Consider the following 22,055-nt stretch of genomic DNA (forward strand, 5'->3'; position numbering starts at 1 on the left):
CTTCCACACTTTTTCCTTCCACTCAACTTTCTGTTAACATGCTTGGATACAGCACTCTGTGAACAGCCAGCTTCTTTGGCAATGAATGTTTGTGGCTTACCCTCCTTGTGAAGGGTGTCAATGATTGTCTTCTGGACAACTGTCAGATCAGCAGTCTTCCCCATGATTGTGTAGCCTAGTGAACCAAACTGAGAGACCATTTTGAAGGCTCAGGAATTGCTTATTTGTTTTTTAATAACGAAAAATGCAAAAGTTACATTTTTGGCAACTGTAAAAGCCCTTTTACACCAAAAGCGAAATGAATACGCCTCGGTATAAAGGAAATATCTCTGCACCTCACTTCCAATTTCTCTCAACTTGGGGACAGAGGAGATGTCAGTGAATAAATTAGAAAACAAAGTAACTTGTGTTTTGTTCATTTAATTTGCTTAATTTAAAAGTAGTGTGTTACTTTACTAGTTACTTGGAAAAGTAATCTGATTACATAACTTGCATTACTTGTAATGCGTTACTCCCAACACTGCTGATGAGTATGAAGTAGTTACATGGTACTGAATAGCTTTATTTTTACTGAAGAGGTACATTCTGCTCCCAAATCACTGCCTAGGCTTGTTTATGGCACATAGTCGCCTACCGTCTCTGGTTCTGTGGGATAATGTCCCTTTGTTCAAGGAGCTTGACTTGTAGAGGTAGCCGGAGTACAGGATGGACTGCATGATCTCATCATAGACACAGGAATCTGAATCCAGAAAATGACAGTAAGATACTTCACACCTCTTGTATTTCACTCAAGGATGACATATATTACAATTTCCAGCATAGTATGTAATTGATGTTGTAGTACAGAGAAACACAGAGTGTAGCAAAAACATACATAAAAAACATTATTCACCATGTTTAAGATGTTGAATTTTAAGGGAACTGTGATTGAGTTTATTTTTCCCAGTTCCGACATGGTGCCTATCAAATTAAATCTTCAACTTTAAGAAACATGGCTGCAGTGAAGTACTGGAATGGACTCTATCATACCTGCTGACTGTGTGTATGAGTAATGCGGGGATGCGCGCTTATCATTTCCATTAGTGTCAGCGAGTCGCGCGGCCTCAGCCTCCGCAAAAATCTGAGTGACCGTTTTCAGTAGGTTCTGCTCAGTCACAGCGGTGCACAGCGCCTGCAGGGTGACCACACACACACAAACGTATACACACTTCAACAAATGCACTGCTAATAGCATATTTAGCCAACGGACATTCAAATCTTCTTCCAAAAGTCCTTCTATTCATTGCAGTCCTTTTATTATCATTCTTAATTATTTTCAATTCACAACAAAGCCATCCGCTTATTCGGGGGTTCATAGGTAGCCTGGATACACAAATGATAGCCTTGGTAAAGTCCTGAGAAAGAATAATACACACTAATCTTGGCTTGACCGCTGGCATAATACTTAGATGGCTCTAGCTATATTAAGACAGGATGTCCTCACTGCCCCAGTAAAAGTTTTCTTTTGAAGCAAAGCTATTACAGGGAGAAATGTCCGCTGCAATAGTGCACCGCACTTCTCATTTGAGGAAGTATTCAGGGTATTTCAAAATGAAGTGTGTTGCAGAAGAGGAAAGGGAAATGCATTTATTGTGCAAAAATGCTGAAGTTATGTGGCTCTGAAGATAACTGAGAGCAATATTACCTCATAATTATCTAGGCAAAATCCCTATATACATCTGCACAAGGTTTACACGAAGGCTTCAGTCAAGAATATAAAGTTTCCATATTTTTTGAACAATGAATTCCCTTGACTTTTCCATGGCCTTTCATTACTACTGAGCATTACTGAGAATAACTTATATTTACCATACCCATGACTTTAAGATTTTAGTTACATTAAATAATAATATTTATTAGTAGTAGTAGTAGTTGTAATAGTAGTAGTAGTAGTAATATTAATATTATTATTCCATTTTTAGATTATTATTATTATTATATTTATTTTGTAGTGTGCATTTAAAAACAAAATAATAATAGTAATAATAATAACAATAATAGTAATACTAATTACAATAATAATAGCTATTATTATTATTAATAACTTATTTATTCTTTCTTTTATTATGCATTTAAAACTAATAACAGTAATAGTAGCAATAATAACAATAATATTGGCAATTATATATATATATATATACACACATACATACACACATGCACTGAGGGCAGATTAAATTGTATTTGTATTAATTGTATTATTTTACTTCCATACATTTTCCAGGCCTGAAAACTCAATTTTAAAATTCCCTGATATTTGGGGTTTTTTAAACTGAGGTTTAAAATTAAACAGTGAAATTAAAACAAAATCTGAGGTTAAAGGAGCCATGCTCAACACTTCTGAAGCATTTATTTTGTATTTACTACTGTATTTTGAAGACTATAAATAATCTTAAATAATTCATGAATAATCTTAATCATTTTAATGACTGGTAAACAAGTTATCATTGGTTTGCATGATCTGTCTCCTGTGGGTGTAAATGGCTTATCCATTACCTTAAGAAGTTCCTCTTGAGTGCTAAAACTGGGATGAGGGTGGCGATATCTGCCTTCTCTGTATTTGTGGGTGATAAACTCTTTCCGCTGCTCTGGGGAGGCGTCACAGTCCAGCTCCTCAGTCACAGGAAGTCTGGCTGCCCAAAATTCATTGGCTCTATCATTGCCAAGCATTATGAAGAGCTAGAACACACAGAGATAAGGCCTAATTTGTAAAAGACCTTGTGATGAAATCACAGGGGATATCAGGAATCCTGATAACTGGAATACAAGGATCTTTTCAAAGAAAGACCTGTAAAAAAAAAAAAACCCACGGCAAACCCTACCTGGACGATCTCATTGCTCCACACGCTGGTGTCTAGTTTCAGACTCTGCACTTTCGACACCATTGTGCCGAGACCTCGATGCTGGCCTGCAGGCAGACAGAACAAAAGAGGCACCACATCACTCTCCACGCACCATTTATTCTGTTTGTCCCACTAAGACTTCCTGATACGGTGCCTCTGAGCCACTTTTATCTGTAGTGTACGGCACAAGAGGACCTCACATGAACTCTCAAATGAGCTTAGAAACTCTTAGCACCATCTGTATCAACCAAGACTCCACACCGCCATTACCCTTGCAAGCTAGTGACTATTTGGAAAAGGGAAAACCTCTCACACCAAACTGTTTTGACGAATTTCTGGTCTAATTCACAATTTTAAATGATAAAAGTCATCGAGCTGATAAGTCACCGCCACACACCTGCGCAGTTCTTGCAGATGACCACACAGAGATTGATGGATGCCCAGTCCGGATTGATGGCTTTGCAGTCTGCGCAGATCTTGTTGGACCTGTTGGACCAGATCTTCTCCGCCACCTCATAATCAGATAGTGTTTCCGCTATAGATTCCTGCAGGGCCTCCATCCAGTCCCTCTTCTCTCGCTCCGACTCTGCCGTAAAGCTGCAAGGATGCACACAACCCTCTTAATGCTATGCCATCATGGATCCTATTAACTGTCTCTAGTCTGGCATGGTTACTTTGTGGGAATACCTCTGTATGACTTCTCTACTTTCTTTAAGTGTGTGGTTAAATTTAAATGATGAAATTGACTTTATTTCAATAACGTCTATATGTGTGTGTGTGTGTGTGTGTGTGTGTGTGTGTTACAAAATATACACTAGCGTTCAAAAGTTTGGGTTCTGTAATGTTTTTTTCCCCCAATAAATTAGTACTTTTATTCAGCAAGGACACATTAAATTGATCAAAAAATGACAGTAAAGACATTCATAATGTTACAAAAGATTTCCATTTCAAATAAATGCTGTTCTTTTGAACTTTCTGTTCATCAAAGAATGCTGATAAAAGTGTATCAGGGTTGCCACAAAAATACTAAGCTGCACAGCTGTTTTCAACATTGACAACAATAAGAAATGTTTTCTTGAGCAGCAGTAATAGCTGCAGAAAATTTTGCTTAGCCATCACAGGAATTTATTCAATTTTTAGAAAGCAGTCATTTTGAATTGTAATAATCATTTCACAATATTAATGTTTTACTCAATTTTTTGATCAATTAAATCGGCATAAGAGATTTTTTTTTTTTTAATCTGACCCCAACCTTTTAAAAGGTAGCATATAAAAAAATATTTAACCATAATTACAATTTTTCTTTTAAAATACAGATGTATATATTAAATATTATTATGTATTATATATTTATAAAGGTACGAAAATGTTACTTTCATTTTTTTTTTTTATCAGCATATTTGTCTAGTTTTCCATAAATTGTCCTTAAATCAATTTATACAATTTACTTGAGAATTAAAGTTGTGTACGATAATAGGACTTGTTTTTAAAGAATATGCCTTACTGGCCAATTAATTTTTCTTGATTTAAACTAAGGGGTATGAAAAATAAACTCAGCTCAAGACATATTTTTAAATGGAAAATCGACAAATCACTGAGTTTTTGCAGAGTTGGAAATGACTTAAAAGGGTACACACGTACAAGCTACTTAACAGAAGCATAGCATGACTTGAACTGTTTACCTGAAGGTTTTATAAGGTGTAATGAGATCAAAGCTCTTGCCCTTCCCATCACGAATTGTAGCACCTCTGGCCTCAATTACAGTAATTCCAATTCCATTTTTAAAGCACTGCAGAACACATATCACAAAGGGTCAGCCTTAAACTAAGAGTTAAAGCTCCATGACGCAAATAATTTAAGGCTATTTTTGAATGAATTGCACATATGCTATAGGAAGTTCAAAAAACTCAAATTGCATCACACTGAGAGAAGAAAGAGGCAAAGTAAATCATTGGTACTAAATCTAGAGTAGTATGGCTATAATGTGATTAACTAATCACCTGTTCACTCTTGTACAACCAGATCTGCTCCATTATAATGGCTGTGTAGATCTTAGACTTGGTTCCTTTGAGCTCCAGGAAGCCGATCTTCTGGCAGTGATTGCCGGGGCCAAAACGTGGGCGGCCGAAAACCAGCTGTTCTTTGACCCGCTCCTGCAACGTGCTGCACCATTTGCTCCTCTGAACTACGAAAAGAAGTAAAGCGAGATCATAAGGTTTCTTTTGGACCTAGTAAAATTTTAAATAAGAAGGTAAAACACTTTTCTAAACATTATTTTGGAATATTGTGCCATAATAAATGCTTTTAGATGGCAGGTTATGTCAATGCTATATTATCTGCCATGAAAAATATATATTTGCCAACATATTGAGATTTTTAGTCATGGGTTTCAATTCCCAGGGAATGCATGAACTTATAACCTGAATGCAATGTAAAGTCGCTTTTAAGCGTCAAATGCATAAGAGTTATCTGCTAAAAATGCTGTGCTTACCATCATTATCAGCTCGGAAGACAAATGTCCTGTGACTTGTGACAACCTCAAATTTATTGTCTTTGGCTACGCGGGCCATCTGTATGGCAGCTAAGGGAATCACACCTTTGGGATAAGCATCCTGGGAAAAATAGACCATTTGTGTTAGGAATAACAGTGTTCCAACTTATGTGACGTCTGCAGGAAAACACAAGGGAATGTAAGAATTGTTTGGATTCTGAAGGTCTTCAGGCAGCCTGAAGTGCTTAAGTGGGTCATATATATCATGATGAATCAGTCGATTGTACTATGAAAACACGCTGCACTGTAACTTTGGGAAAACAAACATCCTGCCCAGCCCAAAAATATCATTTATTGAAACTAACTTGCAAACCTTAAATGACTAAATAGTGTAACATAACATTTCCCAGACCAGCTGTGCTGAAAGGTTCAACGCACACATGAATTTGGCTGTCGATCAGCACCAACTATTGCTTGTGCAATTTTCATTCAGCCCAATGAATATTGGTTTCGCTCTTTGCGTGAATAGACCATTCATCAAAGATTTATTAAGATTTCTTGTATTGCATTTGGTGTGAAAGGGGCTTTACACGTCAACAGCTTCTATTCAGTGTTGTTCACCTGTTTAACACACTATTCATTGATCACAATATGGCAGGGCCGGTTAAAAATTACATTCAACAGTACACCTCTGCCCACACATGCAAAGATGGGATTTATGTCAAAGCAATTCAGAGAGAGAGTGGAAAAACTGCACTAGCATTCAAAAGTTTGGGGTCAATTACATTATTTTTTTTAAATAAATTAATATTCTTATTCAGCAAAGATGCATTACATTGTTCAAAAGTGACAGTAAAAACATTTAAATTATTACAAAAGATTTCTCTTTTAAATAAATGCTGTTCTTTTGGACTTTTCAAAAAAGTATCACAGTTTGCACAAAAACATTAAGCAACACAATGGTATTATTGATAATATTGAGAAATGTTTCTTGAGCAGCAAATCAGCATATTATACTGATTTCTGAAGGATCATGTGACACTGACAATGTAGCCTTGGTGAGCATAAGAGAATTCTTTCAAAAATTTTTATTGACCCCAAACTTTTGATGATATGATATGAAATGAGTGATAAATGCATGATATGATCCATTCAATCATAAAACATCAGGATGTTTGTTTGGAGTTGTTCACATGCAATCATACCTTTTCACTAGCATAGTACATCAAGTTCCTCCCATCAAACTTCACATATCGTTTCTGGAACACGTAGTTTCTATAACAGAGGAACAAAGATGACATCAGAGAGAAACAACTACACTACAAAGGTCACATTTAATATAGTGCTGTCTGAAATTATTCAAGGAGGAAATGAATCTAGACACTGGAAGGTGTCAAGCAGAGGACAGGAACAAACAGCAGGAGACACAACATGTGAAGTAATGACAAACCGGCCGGAGAGGAGAGACAGGGAGCAGAAACAGCCATTGAGGAGCATGCAGGAGACGCAGAGATGAGAGGAGAGCAGCAGCAGCCCCGACGGGGCGTACCCTTGAGGAGAAAGCTTGTCCAGCCAGCCGCTGAGGATGGGTGCCGCCCGCTCGGACAGCGAGGTGAAGCTGGCGTAGGGGGAGATGATGTGGTCCTCGTCTGAGAACGAATGAGAGGCCGGGGACGGTTCACCCACAGTGCAGTAGCCTGGAGAATCAAGACGCTTGAGCCAAGAGTGATTGTGCTGCCTGTGGGAGGAGGAAGTTAAAAATATAAACTGTACAGTAATATTACTACTTGAAAAAAATCAGTTTTATGTAGGCCTGTCGCAATAATCAATATATCGACTTATCGCACAATATATGTACATGACCTCAATAATTTTTGGTGACGCAATATATATTGCCCATTATATTTACATAAAAATTCATGTCACCATGTATTTTGCATTCCACTTTCGCCAGTGTCTTTTGCAACTTCTCAAACATAATGTGGTGTAGTTGGTGCTAGTTCAGATTTTAAAAATGCTTCTACAAAAAAGTTTCATCTGCAGATATGGTCTTGTTTAGGGATCTGTGCCTTTGTGCATACGGACATCTGACTGCTAAGTAGTGATTGTGTTTTTCAGCAATAGTGTGCACCCTTAATTTACAGAGAAAAGAAGGTCAGGGAAAAATCTGTAGATGGAAACATCTCCATACAAGTTCTTTGGGGATTTTCTCTTTTTTTTCTACTTGTTACTTTGCACTTTTTGTTAGAAAATGTTTATTTACTATTTATTCAAGTTTTTTAAAGAATCTAATATTTTGATACTTAATTTCCATGATCTAAATATTCTTAAGAATTCAAAGTTTGTTGTCATTTGAAAGTGTGTTGGCCTTCTTGTATTATTTTGCTTTTATATTACGATTATATATTCAGTGGCCTAAAATGGTTTTAAAATGACAATAATATTGTTTATCGCAATTATTTCTGGGGCAGTATATTGCACAACAAAACGTTGTTATCGTGACAGGCCTAGTTTTATGTTCCAGTAAAAAGATGGAAACCTCCTGAAAACAAGCTAAATAATAAGAAGCAAAAATGCATTTTTAAGTAAGTTTTGTAACCTTTTTCTTAACCCACTAACAAATTGGGGTATTTTTTCTTGTATTAAGCATCAACAAAAATTTTGTAAGATTTACACTAAAAACAGAGCAAAATTGTCAGTGGTAAAAAAGACAAGTTATTGTAAAAATATAATAATATAATATAATGAATATAATACAATATAACATGACATAATTAAGCCAAATGAACAGTTCAAGAAATATTTTCTAAAAATTAAAAATATTATTATTATTATATGGAAAGATATAGATCACAGTGGATGAAACAATGTCTTCTGAAGTGAAACAATAGGTGTGTGAGAGAAAAATACAAACATTTCAAAATACTGACATTTTACAGAGTTCACGCTTGGTATAAACATCAGAAAGTGCTTCTACATCACATCTTGCGTAAGCTTCAGGAAGTGCTTGCATCACACTTCACAACGTGCTGCTGTTCACGAAGCTATCGTGAAACTGTGTATGACAACTGGCCGGAAGCGACAGTTTATTGTTTAAAAAGTTTAAAATATTAGTGTAATCCATAAGACTGGGGTTGTATGGATTACTATCGTGTTCATTTTGCATGGATTTTGAGGTGTCAGCTTTGAGGGTTTAATCCACTTGCATTATATATCTGCCAATCTAGAGATGGAGTGTTTTTTAGGGTGACCATACGTGCTTTTTACAACATTGGTTTTGGCTTTGTTTTCCTGTTTTCATACTTGCTGAAGGTAATGATCGAAAAGTAGATTGACCAATAACATGCAGGCATTGTGAATCATCCACCAATCGTGGCGCGTGAGAAGGTGGGATCTACAGAGAACAGTCAAAGTGATGCTTACATAATAGGTATGTTCGCCTTGAAGTGGCGCTGTGCAGACCGATCGGTGTACGACATCAAAGTACCGCGAGAGCGATCCGAAAGCATAAGGAGCCGTCTGCTCTCTATAGCTCTCACGGTACTTTAATGTCAAACACTGATCGGTATGCGCAGCACTGCTTTTAGTCAAAAGCAATTATGAAAACAGGAAAACAAAGCCAAAACCTGGATATTTTAGGCAAAAGAGCACGTATGGTCACCCTATTTTCTAAAAATCTTAATTTGTGCTCATCTGAGCTCAGAAAGTCACATACATCTGGGATGCCGTGAGGGCGAGTGAATGATGAGAGAATTTTCATTTTTTTGTGAAGTATCCCTTTAAGACATTAATGCTCTTTTTTTATATAAAAATATCCATCCTTGCCTCACAGATGCAGACACTTACATTGGAAGCTCTAGACTCACACATTCTATGAGGCTGGAAGACACTAGAGCTCAACCAAGTAAACACACTAACTCTTTACTCCATTGTTTTAGGTGTCACTTTGTGATTAACAGCTGGATATAACTCTGCGGGCAAACCAAACATTCGGCTGGATTTTGTTAAAGCGGTCAAGTTGAACACTAATGGAAATACTTGGACTTACCCATGTTCTCTTTTTTTATCTTCATTATTTGTTGTCTTTTCCTCACTTTTGGTCCTCTCAACCTAAAAACATTCAACCATAAATAAATTGCACCTATTAGAGTACACTTGGAGTAAGTGAGACCAAACTTTATTTTAGAGAGAATTTTTACTTTAAGTGTCTTACCTCTGAATGTTGATAGTGTCGCCTGCTGTGGAAAACAGTTTCACAGTACGGGTTGATCATTTCATCTTCATCCTCAGCAGATACTATGTCGGTTGAACAGAAAATTGCAACATAACAAAAATTCATAAGATAAAATTAAATATTAAGTGCTAAACATCCAACTCAAGTGTTCTTTAGCGATATGACAGCATGGCATGTAAAGCACACTAAAGCCAACCTGTTTAATGAAATCTTCCTACCCAGCGTAGCTCTCAAACCATAACATAAAAAGGCAAATATGCACAAGTGAGATGGTAGATTGATGATGGATGGCAAGTTTTTAGCACATTTCACTATTGTTCAAAACTTGAGGTTCAAAACTGACCAATGCTGCATTTATAGAAAGTACAGTAAAATGAGTAGTTTTGTGAAATATTATTTGAATTTATTGTAAAATGTCTTTTATTCCTGTGATGCAAAGCTGAATTTTCAGCATCATTACTCTTCAGAAATCATTGTAATATGGTGATTTCCTATCATTATCAATGTTGAAAACAGTTGCACTGCTAAAATTTGTGTAAATCGTGATACGTTTTTTTTTCAAGATTCGTTGATGAATAGAAATTTCAAAAGAACAGCATTTATTTGAAACATTATAAATGTCTTTACTGACAATTTTGATCAATTTAATGCATCCTTGCTGAATAAAAATATTAATTTATTCAATTAATTAATCAAAAGAAAAAAATTGTACTGACCCCAAACTTTTGAACGGTAGTGAATACAGTATATATACCCTTTCGTTTCTCTTATTGTACAGTTTCGTTGTACAGAAAATTGTACATTATTCATTCAATGGAAGAAAGAAAGTCATAAATATTAGTAAATAACAACATTTTCCACAACAAAGTTTGAAATAAGTGGTGGTAATAAACCTACCAGACGTTCTTTTAGGTGTTTCAGTTGAGTTGGACTTTTCTAAAGTGCTATAGGAGGAGAAACTTCAGTTAGTTGTATGGGGATAAACAAAACTTTGTCATAGTCGTAAGAACCACAATACAGCAGAATGACAAGAGTTTACCTATGATTTTCAGTGGATGGGCTGACCTCCTGGCGTGGAGGGGGAATGGGTACAGAGCGACTCCAAAACACACGTGGAGTGCCTGGTAAAGTGCCACAGTAGATTTCATTGGAGACCATCTCTAGCCCTGAGCAGGGTGGACTTGGAGGTGAACCAGGTGTGTTAGTGAAGGGAGAGCACTGATAACTCGAGGGGGAGTCAGGAGGGGTGCAGAGGGGTGGGGTGCTCAGACGCTCCTGCTCCGACATTCTCCTGAATGTGGATGGGGGGATTCCTCGATTTAACCTGGGGGGCACTGGAGGTAACGGATCACTAGTCTCTAGGAATGAAGTGGTATTACTCAAAGCTGGTTCACAATGGCCCTTTTTTGATTCAGTAGATGTTTCAACAGTGTCTGTACTGGAGGATAAACCTTCTGCAACTTTTAAAAGTGAGTCCTGAGATGACTTTTGGCGAGGTTGCGCTTCATGTTGTGTTGGTAAAGAAATTTTCTCTGCTCTCAGTCTGTGGAAGACAGTTCTTGGTTTTGGTACTGGCTTTACGACACTGGTGCTACGCTCTGAGAACGAGCGCTTCACTTGTGCACAAAGATTCGGGGCCGAGCTGTTACGTAAGGCTTCTAAGGAGATGCCAGGACGTCTTGAAGGAGAATGAGGCTGCGCTTTGACAGGGGTCACCTCGTGAATAGCAGAGTCTGAATTACAGCGATCTAGCGAGGGCTGTTGACAGATCAGCTGAATGTGCTCGACTAGTTTGAGGATACGCTTCCTGTGGCCGGTGGCAGTGACTCCCACCCTGTTCAGAGCTACATTGTCCACATGACAGAAGTCTCGGGCGAGGAGAAAGCCTGCCTGACGGAAGTGGTCCAGATACCTCTCGAGGTGGATGGAAGCCAACAGGTCCTCTGCATCTGAGCATGGACCGATTGTTGCCATAGTGTGCATGGGTGCTCATTCGGCTGCATGCAAAACAGCAGCAATTCCAGCCAAGAGTAGAAGACGACACCAGTCCTTCATCTGAGAAAACAAGCAAAGAAAATAGGTTTCATTGCAATAAAGAGACCTCTTTAAAGGGATAATTCACCCAAAAATGAAAATTCTGTCATCATTTACATCAAATCTACTTCTATAGAATTTTTTCCCATACTATGGAGGTCAATGGCTACCGTCAACTGTTTGGTTACCAATATTATTCAAAATACCTTATTATTTTGTGTTCAACAGAAGAAAGAAACTCATATAGGTTTGTGTGAACTATCACTTTAATCCACCAATAATTTGATCTACCATCAGTGCAGTAAATAAATAATATGTAAAACACACTATATTATACAAACAAAGACTAATAGAAGTATGTAAAAACACACAGTTAGAAACAATGAACAGTCATCTGAAGTTGCTTCAATACAAATGGTTAATGTGGACTTCCATAACTCCAACTGTATTGCATAAATATAATGAAAATGTCCATGATATTCATTTAAGATGTTGTAAATTTAAAGGCATGCTATATCATACCATATGAGAGTGTAAAGAAGTTAAACACTTTTGGAAAGATGTGAAAGAATTAATTCCTTGATGTTAACATTTCACTGTGACTTTTACTTTTTTATTTCATTTATAAGGAGATCCATTTAAAAAAGTAGAAAATGTATATTTCTAAACATATATCCTGCAAGTAAAACAGCTTATTACTTTAAATTGAAAATGTATTTGTGCACCAAATATATGACTTTGCCTGAATGAAATGGTTACAAATATGTCAATGGAAAAGAAAACTTATATTTTAAGGGACACGGAAGATCTTTGATGGTATTTAGGGACCATTCAAACTGTTCTTAATAAATGGTGATGCTAGTGAGGTGCTAACAGAAAACTAAGAATAGAGGTGGTAATGAATATTAATGTATGGAGATGTTTTATTTGTGTGTTTTGTTTTCTTGTTCCTGTTCTTTGTTATATGCAAATGCATGTGTACATGTGCACAGTTAAAATTTAAGAAAAAATGATGGAGAAGGAATAATAAAGGTTAGACTGGATTTTTACATAATAAAAATAATAAACAATAATAATGTCTCAATTTTCGCTTGTGGCTTTTTTATGTGTTGTACAATTAGCAATAAAAAACAACATCAACAACAACAATAATAATAATAACAATAATAAATTATTTTATTAATATTATTAGTTATTTATTTCATTATACATTTTAATATTCATAATAATAATTTTATTTATTTATTTATTTATTTATTAAATTATTATACTAGAATTGTGCCTAAATGCTAAGACAAATCTTACAAAAATAGTAATGTCCACCTCTAAATTTGACAAACAAAAGACATGGCTGATAGTTGCAGGGAGGTTAAAACCAGTTAAACTCTGCGGACCCGGATACGGGTCCAAAATGACGTTAAAAATGTTTATGACAGCGAGCATTTTTCAGCTGAGACTGAATCACCCTAACATTTGCAGATGATGGCATGACCCCATTCATGACTCTTAAAACCACCGAATTGGAACAAAACAGTCATTGAGCGAACAAAAACAAATCTTTGTACCATCTGAAAATGAGCATTCAGAGTGGACACAAATGGGAATATTACAGTGTCACAAATCATCATAAGCTGTAACGGAGTACATGCAAGGAATGCCAATACGGTCATATTTATTCTGACTATTTTTAGAAGCCTCTGTTCATTGAAGGAAAGCTGTTGAAAACATGAGGGAACTATAGCCGAGAAAAAAGACTCCACTAGGGTGGGCCTGGGAGAAAAAACACATGGGTGGGGCAAAGCTTTTGGCGGGGATGGCATAACTTTGGGAGCGACCCAGTGCGAACGCTTTCTATAAACATTCCTGACACTTTCCTGACTGCGTGTCCAAAAGACCGACAGCACTTGAGAACAGTGGCCAAAGAGAAATCTCAAGGCTACGAGTGGCATACAGCCAAACCCAGGAACAGAGAGCCGCTAGATTCCAGACCTCCAGGAGGGGCGGAGCCTGACAGGTGGGAGTGATGATTGGATAAACGCTCATCACAGGGTGTACATCTCAAACCCACAAAGGATGCACAGTGTTCTCTCTCAAGGACATCTCAAATTGGAGGTAATGAGCACACTTTCTATTTGTGGCAGAGATCACAATCGCTCCACTGCAATTATGAATCGCAATAAAAAGTCAGAAATGTGTTAAAATATCAACAGGGTCTGTTTCACTCAACAACACTGAGTCTGCGTAGAAAAGCAGACATTAGAAGGCCGTTAAAAAAGGTTGATGAGTCATATCCTCGTCTTCCTTTGTCTGGACTCTGGATGCTAACCTTTGGCTCGGCCACTCTGATTCACCGGATCCCACGGTGAGGGGGGAGGCAGGAAGCTTGTGAGGCGGACTGATAAAGTGTGACCTGAGGAAAAGGAGAGAAACGGGTCCAGGTGTTGTCTTTTTCCCCCTAGCAGCAATGCAGAAAAACTCCCTTCAGCAAGACTGTCATCGTGAAGCCAAACAAGCCAACCAGTGGCAAAACATCTGCAATGAATTCAGCCTGAAGCCCTTAATCTACAGACTCCATTCAGATTTGCTCTGTATATAATTTCAGTATTGAGTATGCTGCCTGTTTTTGCTTTTTGTAAATGTTTACATTTTGAATTAAAGGGGTCATATGATGCGAGTTCCATTTTTCCTTTCTCTTAGCAGTGTTACAAGCTCTTGGTGCATAAAGAAAATCTGTAAAGTTGCAAAGATTAAAGTCTCAAATCCAAAGAGATATTCTTTATAAAAGTTAAGAGTCAACCGGGTCGTCACATGTGGTTGCCGCAAGCCCTCCGGCTGCTCCTTCGTCAAATCCGACGGCCGCGCCGTTCTCAAGCCCGACAGCCGCCGCTCACTCTAGCCCGCCGTGTGTGATGCTGTGTTTCGTTGTGAAAGCGAAACTACTTTGTTTTCGTGTTTTTTTAACCTTAAACCACATAAACACATTTCATTACACCAAATACACAAAATAATGTTCTTTTTAGCAACATTTAAAGTTTAAAAATTTCTTATTGACTTGTTCAGCATTCAAAATGTCACTGGTAGTGAGGATGTCATGGTAATATTTGCTGACTGTATTGCAACTGGTCTTCTCTCCTACATCTGTTTGCATACTGAATTATGATTGGTCTTTTCTTCTTTGCATCCACTTTCCACAGCAAAGTGATGACTATGTGTCTAAACGTGTTGCATCATGAAAATGACAAAATGGCTCTGAATCAGCATTTCATTTACACTACTGTTTCATTTTTTTTCTCTGAAAGAAATTAATACTTTTATTCAGGAAAGGATGTATTTAACTGATCAAAGGTGGCAGTAAAGACATTTATGATGTTACAAAATATTTCTATTTCAAATAAATGCTGTACTGAACTTTCTATTCATTCATGGCTTTCCCTTCATCTAATTGTGGATTTGCCTCTCTAAACTGACTGAAAGTACAATTTCTCAACACCTTAACAAAATAGCTACGTTCACGCATTTTTGAGTGACATCATCACACAGCCACATTACCGCATTTACATCACATTTGATCAGGTTGACATGCAGACTCCCAGTGGTTGTTTCAGTTTTCAACCACATAATAATAATAATAATAATAATAATAATAATTCATTACATTTATATAGCGCTTTTCTAGGCACTCAAAGCGCTTTACATTGTCAGGGGGTATCTCCTCATCCACCACCAGTGTGCAGCATCCACCTGGATGATGCGACGGCAGCCATAGTGCGCCAGAACGCCCACCACACACCAGCTTATTGGTGGAGAGGTGAGTGATGAAGCCAATCAGTAGATATGGGGATTGTTAGGAGGCCATGATGATCAGAGGCCAAATGGGCAAATTTGGCCAGGCTCTTTTCGAAAGACATCCTGGGATTTTTAATGACCTCAGAGAGTCAGGACCTCAGTTTAACGTCTCATCCGAAGGACGGTGCTTTTTACAGTATAGTGTCCCCATCACTATACTGGGGCGTTAGGACCCACATAGAGTACCCCCTGCTGGCCTCACTAACACCTCTTCCAGCAGCAACCTAGTTTTCCCAGGAGGTCTCCCATCCAGGTACTGACGAGGCTCAGCCCTGCTTAGCTTCAGTAGGTAACCAACCAGTCTTGGGCTACAGGGTGATATGGCTGCCATGCACTACAGTTATAATTTTGTGGCTAATTCAGGGACTATTTTGCAAAGAAAAAAGAAGCCAAGAAATATCAAAGCCACAATTTCTAAATTTTACAGCACACAATGCATTAGACAACTGATTTGCTACTCAACAACAGACCAAATCTGTTTATTATCTGTATTACTATTAATATTATAGTCTATATTTAGAGTTAAGGATTTGCACAAACCAACAAGCCTAAATATTAAACTTAGCCTGCACAGTTTGTGCAATAAACATTACCAATACCTCAAACCATGCGGCTTGTTGAGAAAAGGCCATTTGTTTTTAACGTACAAGTACAGAGAGAACATGATTTTTGCCTAATTGATAATAAAAATGTCTAAAAAAAGAGATCTCAATATAATTTTATGACTTGCGGGCAAGTAAGTAATCATCCCAAACACCCTACAACCTTATAAGAAAAAGCTGTAATAGACGCATTGGAATGACGCACTACAAACGGGGTTGTGTTTGTCTAATGAGCGCCGGATCTCGCCGGGGGAAGGGACACTTGCAGATAAGATCTCAGGCAGGTCTGTTCTTGTAGATGAAGGTCTAGACAAGGTAAAGATGGTGGTTGGAACCAGCAGGACACCAGAACCATCTCATTCCAGCAGCATCTTCAAATCATCCTCCACATCTCTTCAATCGCAGAGCAAGATGCCTAGTTGCCTACCATCTCAAACAACAATCAGCATGCATTTTGCTGGGAAAACTGTGCCCTGCTCTGCTCTGTCCGCCCCAACTATATTTATCTTGATGACCGATCTGGGTTTTCTCCGAACTACTGAATACACAGGATACAGCTGTCCCTCAAACAAAACCCTCCTCCTCTCTCCCACGCTAGAGGAAAAGAGATACGGTGTATGATACACAGATGAACTGGTGATCATCGCAGCCATCTCAAACCATAAGAAGGGTTGACACATTGATAATGTTGCATAGAATGAAACTGATTTGAATGAGGTGGCACACATAAAACCTAAAAAGTACTTTCACACAAACTGTGTCCTTGACATGCTGACCTTGACAAGCTCTTCTGATTTTTAAAAAACACCATAAAACAACTAGAATTTCAGCCATTTGTATATGTTAAAGGAATGCTAGACACCAAAAGCAACAGAATAAGTCTTTCATGAGCAAAGGGACATTGGCAATCACATTGAGTTTACGCTATAAAAGAGCCACTCATTTCAATGAGACAACTGGCTGTGTGTTACACATTTCCTGTAACTTTCACAACCGTGTTACCAAATGAAGCCAGTGATGATGCATGTTTTCTTGCTATGAAGTGTGTAAACAAGACTTGCGTTAATATGAGCTCATAACGTCTAACCAATCACTCTATAGCTATAGAAAACAACGTGCACACTACCACACATTTTTCACTTACAGTACGGCTGTTTCCTTTGCATGCAATTCACAAATTTGTTTAAAATGTAAAAATTAAAAGCTGTTAAAACAGGACACACACACTTTTTCAATGCTTACAGTGTCCTTCCTGAGATACTTCATTTTTAAAGGGACACTCACCCAAAAATGTAAATTCTATCATCACTTACTCACTCTCATGTCATTTCTAACCAATAAGGCTTTTGCTTATCTTTGGAACACAAATGAAAATATTTTTAATATTCTCGCATCATTTTTGCCAATCCATTTAAAGTCCAGACAACCAACATTTTCATGCTTCAAAAAGTACAAAAAGACATTGTAAAAGTAATCCGATATGAATACAGCAGTTTAATCCAAGTCTTCTGAAGAGACATGATCACTTTATGAACATTAAATGTAAGCTTTTATAAACATTGATCAATGCAAATACAAAGTGCATATCAAAAACTATGTGACAAACACAGAAGATCAACCATGCTTGCAATAAATCGTTATTATCAGAAGACTAAAATGAAACCGTTCAATTCATATTAGATTACTTTTATGAAGTTTTTTGTATCAAAGATTTGGTTTGCATGGACTTTCAATGGCCAGAAATCTCTCAGGTTTCTTTAAAAACATATCTTAATTGGTGTTTTAAAAATGAACAAACGTCTGGGTTTGGAATGACACAAGGATAGTTGATGACAGAAGATTCATTTTTGGGTGAACTAACCCTTTAAGCTCTCTTAATCTGGTATTTCCGCAACCTTTTTTGGCAGGTCCATCAAGTAACTCGAGCAAAACGTGTTTTGAATTTTCAATTACTTATGTTGTTCATGCTTGCAGTTTTTTTATTTTTTTATTTTGCATAGTCCATAAGTAATAAGCGCTAATGCCAACTGTGATGGCAATCATGCTTTGAGCCCTTTTTGGGAACAACCTAAAAAGCTGTGTTTCAATTCCACCCAGTTGATTCATATAATTCATGTGAAAAACAACCGTAATGGAATGGAATGAACTATAGTTCCCCAGATCTTAATGGGAAGGAAAACACTTCTGTGACAGAATGATCCCTAAATTATCTTGGATAGCAATCCATGAAAAGTAATTCTTATCAGCAGGAAAATTACTTGTTAGCAGGAAAATTACTTATTTGCATTTCAAATGATGTTTCATACTCTCGAGAGATTCAAACAGCACAACTTTGAAGGTTCTGTACATCTAGGCAGTGCATGCAACAGGAAGTGAAGACATTAGCACAGCATTCAATAAATGGCACAGGCACAGACTTACACATAAATCAAATAAAGCCTCGGCTAATGTAATTCAGTCTCATGGGAGGACAGTGAGAACGCCGTTTAAATTAATAACTTTATTTAAATGCTTTTATAGAAATATATTTCTTTGTCTGTTGTTTTTCTTTTGCATGATTATTTGTTGCTTTTTTTATTAAAGGGGTGGTTGGCTGTTTTTTTTTATAGGCTTGATTGTGTTTATGGGGTGCAGTCTAACATGTGTTAATGCTTCGTTTGTTAAAAAACACATTATTTTTCACATAATTTACCTTTATTCCACACCACTCTGTCCCTTCTCCTCTGAACGCGCTGATCATTTCCTGCTTTTATGAAGCCCCTCCCTCAGAAATACACGATGGGCTCTGATTGGTTAGCTAGTCCAGTGTGTTGTGATTGGCTAAACCGCCTCTAGCATGCGTCTAAACGTCCCGCCCCTCAACATAGTAGCATGTGCTCCGGTTGTATTGTAAACAATGATGTTGTCTATACTACTTATCAATTTGAGCCCGATTGAGACGCAGAGGATATTAGTAAAGAGGATCGCGCAGAACCTGTGCAAGCACGGCTTTTAATGGTAGGCCTAAGATTTTTGTTTGTTGTTGTCTCATACTACTTTGCAGATATTGTTTATGCTCAAACAGCACCATTACACACTAACTAACATTAAAAAAACGAAATCGCAATCAACCACCCCTTTAATAGAAAAGCATGCTTCATGACCTGTTGATTGCACTGCTCTGTGGGTTGTGATGGAGCCAAAGGAGAAAAACATCTCTAAATATATTTCCCTCTCATATCCTACTCAAACATCCCTGGGCAACCAGAACGAACAATTAGTGGAAGCTGTAGAGTCAAAAGCAATTTGTGAAACGCAGGAATCAAGGAGGCTTTTGGGATGCAGTGTGCTAGGGAGTGTGTATAAATAACAGTGAAGCACTATTGTGTGACACAATACGTCATTGTTCACAACTGGTGGAGGCCGCGTAGCTGAGAAGACAGAACACACTTGTGTATTAATATGCTGGACCCTTGCTCAAACACATATTGAGATCTCTGTTCCCTAACTGGATTGAAACCACACTGCTGCAAGATAACCTACGCTTTCACATTTAAGCCACATCAGATCACTAATAACAGAGAGAAAATTCAAACTAAAGCACAAATATTGAAGCAGCCAATGCATGCACACATAAAAACATGTGAAAACATACATTTCAACAAAAGCTTCCTGTCTTTTTATTTTTACGTAATATTATCAATGTTTATTTTATTAATTTGTTGCATTATTTTTGTTTCCTGCATTGCAGTATATTTGGTAATATAATTTAGTTTTGCTTGCTCTACTTGTATATTATATTATATTATATATTTTATTTTATTTACATTCATTAAAGAATCCTGAAATTTATGTCCGTTTCCACAAAAATATTAAGAAGCACAACTGTTTTCAACATTGACAATAATAATAAGCATATTAAAATCATCATATTAGAAAGATTTCTGAAGGATCATGTGACACTGAGGACTGGAGTAATGATGCAAAAAATTCAGCTTTGCCATTACAAGAATAATTTTTATTTTAAAATATATTAAATTAGAAAACAGTTGCTTTAAATTGTTATAATATTTCATAACATTAGTGTTTTTATTGTATTTTTTAATCAAATAAATGCAGTTTTGGTGAGCATAAGAGAATTATATTTAAAAAATACTAACAACCCCAAACTTTTGAATATTATATTATATTATATTATATTATGTAGCAAGAGTGTTTCTGTTATAAACCTCTAAAATAAAATAAAACTATATAGGATATAAGCAGAGCTGCAGAATCAGAATAAATAGATTAACTAAAATGTCTGCAATGTTTCAAGAATAATCGTACAAAATCAAAACACTGGATTAGATGGTAAACTTAAAATTAAAAACCACATCCAGAAACCCTTACATGGGTCTTTCCAAAGGTCGAATCTCTGCCAGATCTGAAAATATGTCCCATCTTCCAAGTGTCATGAAGAGCAGCGAGGGAAATACAGGTCAGATTATGCAACAAGAGATTTATCACAAATACACTCGCCCATGTCGTGAGAACTTAATCTGCATTTAGGAATCTGCTCAGTTACACATATGGCATATACAGGGGTGTAAGAAGAATTTTAAAAGTACATGCATGTATACTTTAAAAGTAATGATTTCTCCCAAAAAAGTGTGGGATAATTGTAGAGCTTCTCCCTATCAGGCACATAAACTTGCTGAATGAAAAGTCCTCCAAAATGGCATGTTATTCTTGCAAATTCCCCAGTGACTCCCACAATTGTTGTGTCTGTAAGGAACTGGCAAATTAGCTCCGAGTGTTTCTAAATCAGTTTAAACTAAACTGTGACATTCAGGGGTGCAAAGCCTGTGGATATCGGATTCCTCAGTGAGTAACACCCCACAGAGCCAATCTTACAGTATATGTTACAGTGCAGTGCATGAGGATTCAATGCACTTTTGCAGCTGATCCTGACATGAGAATCAATGGAATTCCTTCAGAACAGTAAACACTCTGCTGGGTCATAGTTAAACTCACGACCTTAACTAAAAAATTAAGCTTCACCTGACAGCACTTCTACCTTTTTCACAAGGTCTGGGACAATTTTAGACCACCAAGACTGTATTAAGAAAAACGAGCTATAATAATAACCGATGGAACATCAAACTTTACACAATGAACAGCCTTCAGATATGAATCAAACTGCCCGCTACAGATCCAACAGACTTGTTAGATGTTATCAAATGTCAGTTTGAATGTAAAAATCGCATCTTACCGTCATTGATTCGCGTTACATATTCCCGTTATATCGCGCTGTGTTGACGCGGGGCGTTTTAAACTCCAGTAATGTGAGATGTGCTGGGGAAAGTTTTGAGTGTTGAGCTGCTGATGGTTGTGTTTGTTATGCCGGAGGTTTCGCTGCTGAGCACTAACTAACCTCTTAAAGGGACAGAGACGCGTGTCGACAGTTTAAAGGGGTCATATGATGCTGCTAAAAAGAACATTATTTTGTGTATTTGGTGTAATTAAATGTGTTTATGCGGTTTAAAGTTAAAAAAAACACATTATTTTCCACATACTGTACATTATTGTTTCTCCTCTATGCACCGCCTTTTTGAAATGCGTCGATTTTTACAAAGCTGAAAAAGTGAGGTGTGCTCTGATTGGCCAGCTATCCAGTGCGTTGTGATTGGCCGAATACCTCAAGCGTGAGACGGAAATGTTACGCCTCTCACATACTGTTGATGGCGTGTTCCGGCTGGAGCGACGAGACAACATTAAAACTCATTACAAACGAGGCATTTGTTGCATCCAGTGGGGACATAATTACTGATTATAATGACTTATACTGTCTTTTTACGTGTTGCGTTGCATTGCATCGCGTCGCATAAACATAAAACTCTTGTCTGCATTTGTGATCGGAGAAATGACAAACAACAAGTGCTACTCTACTGCCCAAAACTCGCGTTTGAATCATCAGTGGCAAATCCTTTAAATGAAAACGTACT

The 22,055-nt window shown here is 37.2% G+C and overlaps 1 protein-coding gene across 1 annotated transcript in view; it reads right to left on the reverse strand.

Moving 5' to 3' along the window:
- The window catches only part of LOC107662027 (arf-GAP with Rho-GAP domain, ANK repeat and PH domain-containing protein 3-like), a 32,161-nt gene extending 10,713 nt beyond the window's left edge, over positions 1-21,448 (reverse strand). The window contains exons 1-15 of the mRNA XM_016451883.1: positions 21,323-21,448; positions 10,647-11,662; positions 10,505-10,551; positions 9,587-9,669; positions 9,422-9,483; positions 6,923-7,111; positions 6,579-6,648; positions 5,374-5,494; positions 4,883-5,067; positions 4,565-4,671; positions 3,280-3,479; positions 2,862-2,947; positions 2,536-2,718; positions 1,030-1,171; positions 635-739 (exon numbers count right to left, since the gene is read on the reverse strand). Coding sequence (XP_016307369.1) covers positions 635-739; positions 1,030-1,171; positions 2,536-2,718; positions 2,862-2,947; positions 3,280-3,479; positions 4,565-4,671; positions 4,883-5,067; positions 5,374-5,494; positions 6,579-6,648; positions 6,923-7,111; positions 9,422-9,483; positions 9,587-9,669; positions 10,505-10,551; positions 10,647-11,590 — 2,524 coding nt within the window. The 5' untranslated portion in view covers positions 11,591-11,662; positions 21,323-21,448. The remainder of the gene's footprint in view (positions 1-634; positions 740-1,029; positions 1,172-2,535; positions 2,719-2,861; positions 2,948-3,279; positions 3,480-4,564; positions 4,672-4,882; positions 5,068-5,373; positions 5,495-6,578; positions 6,649-6,922; positions 7,112-9,421; positions 9,484-9,586; positions 9,670-10,504; positions 10,552-10,646; positions 11,663-21,322) is intronic.
- Between the last annotated feature and the right edge of the window lie 607 nt (positions 21,449-22,055).

The sequence above is a fragment of the Sinocyclocheilus anshuiensis genome, unplaced genomic scaffold, assembly GCF_001515605.1.
Source record: "Sinocyclocheilus anshuiensis isolate Anshui unplaced genomic scaffold, SAMN03320099.WGS_v1.1 scaffold535, whole genome shotgun sequence".
NCBI lineage: Eukaryota > Metazoa > Chordata > Actinopteri > Cypriniformes > Cyprinidae > Sinocyclocheilus > Sinocyclocheilus anshuiensis.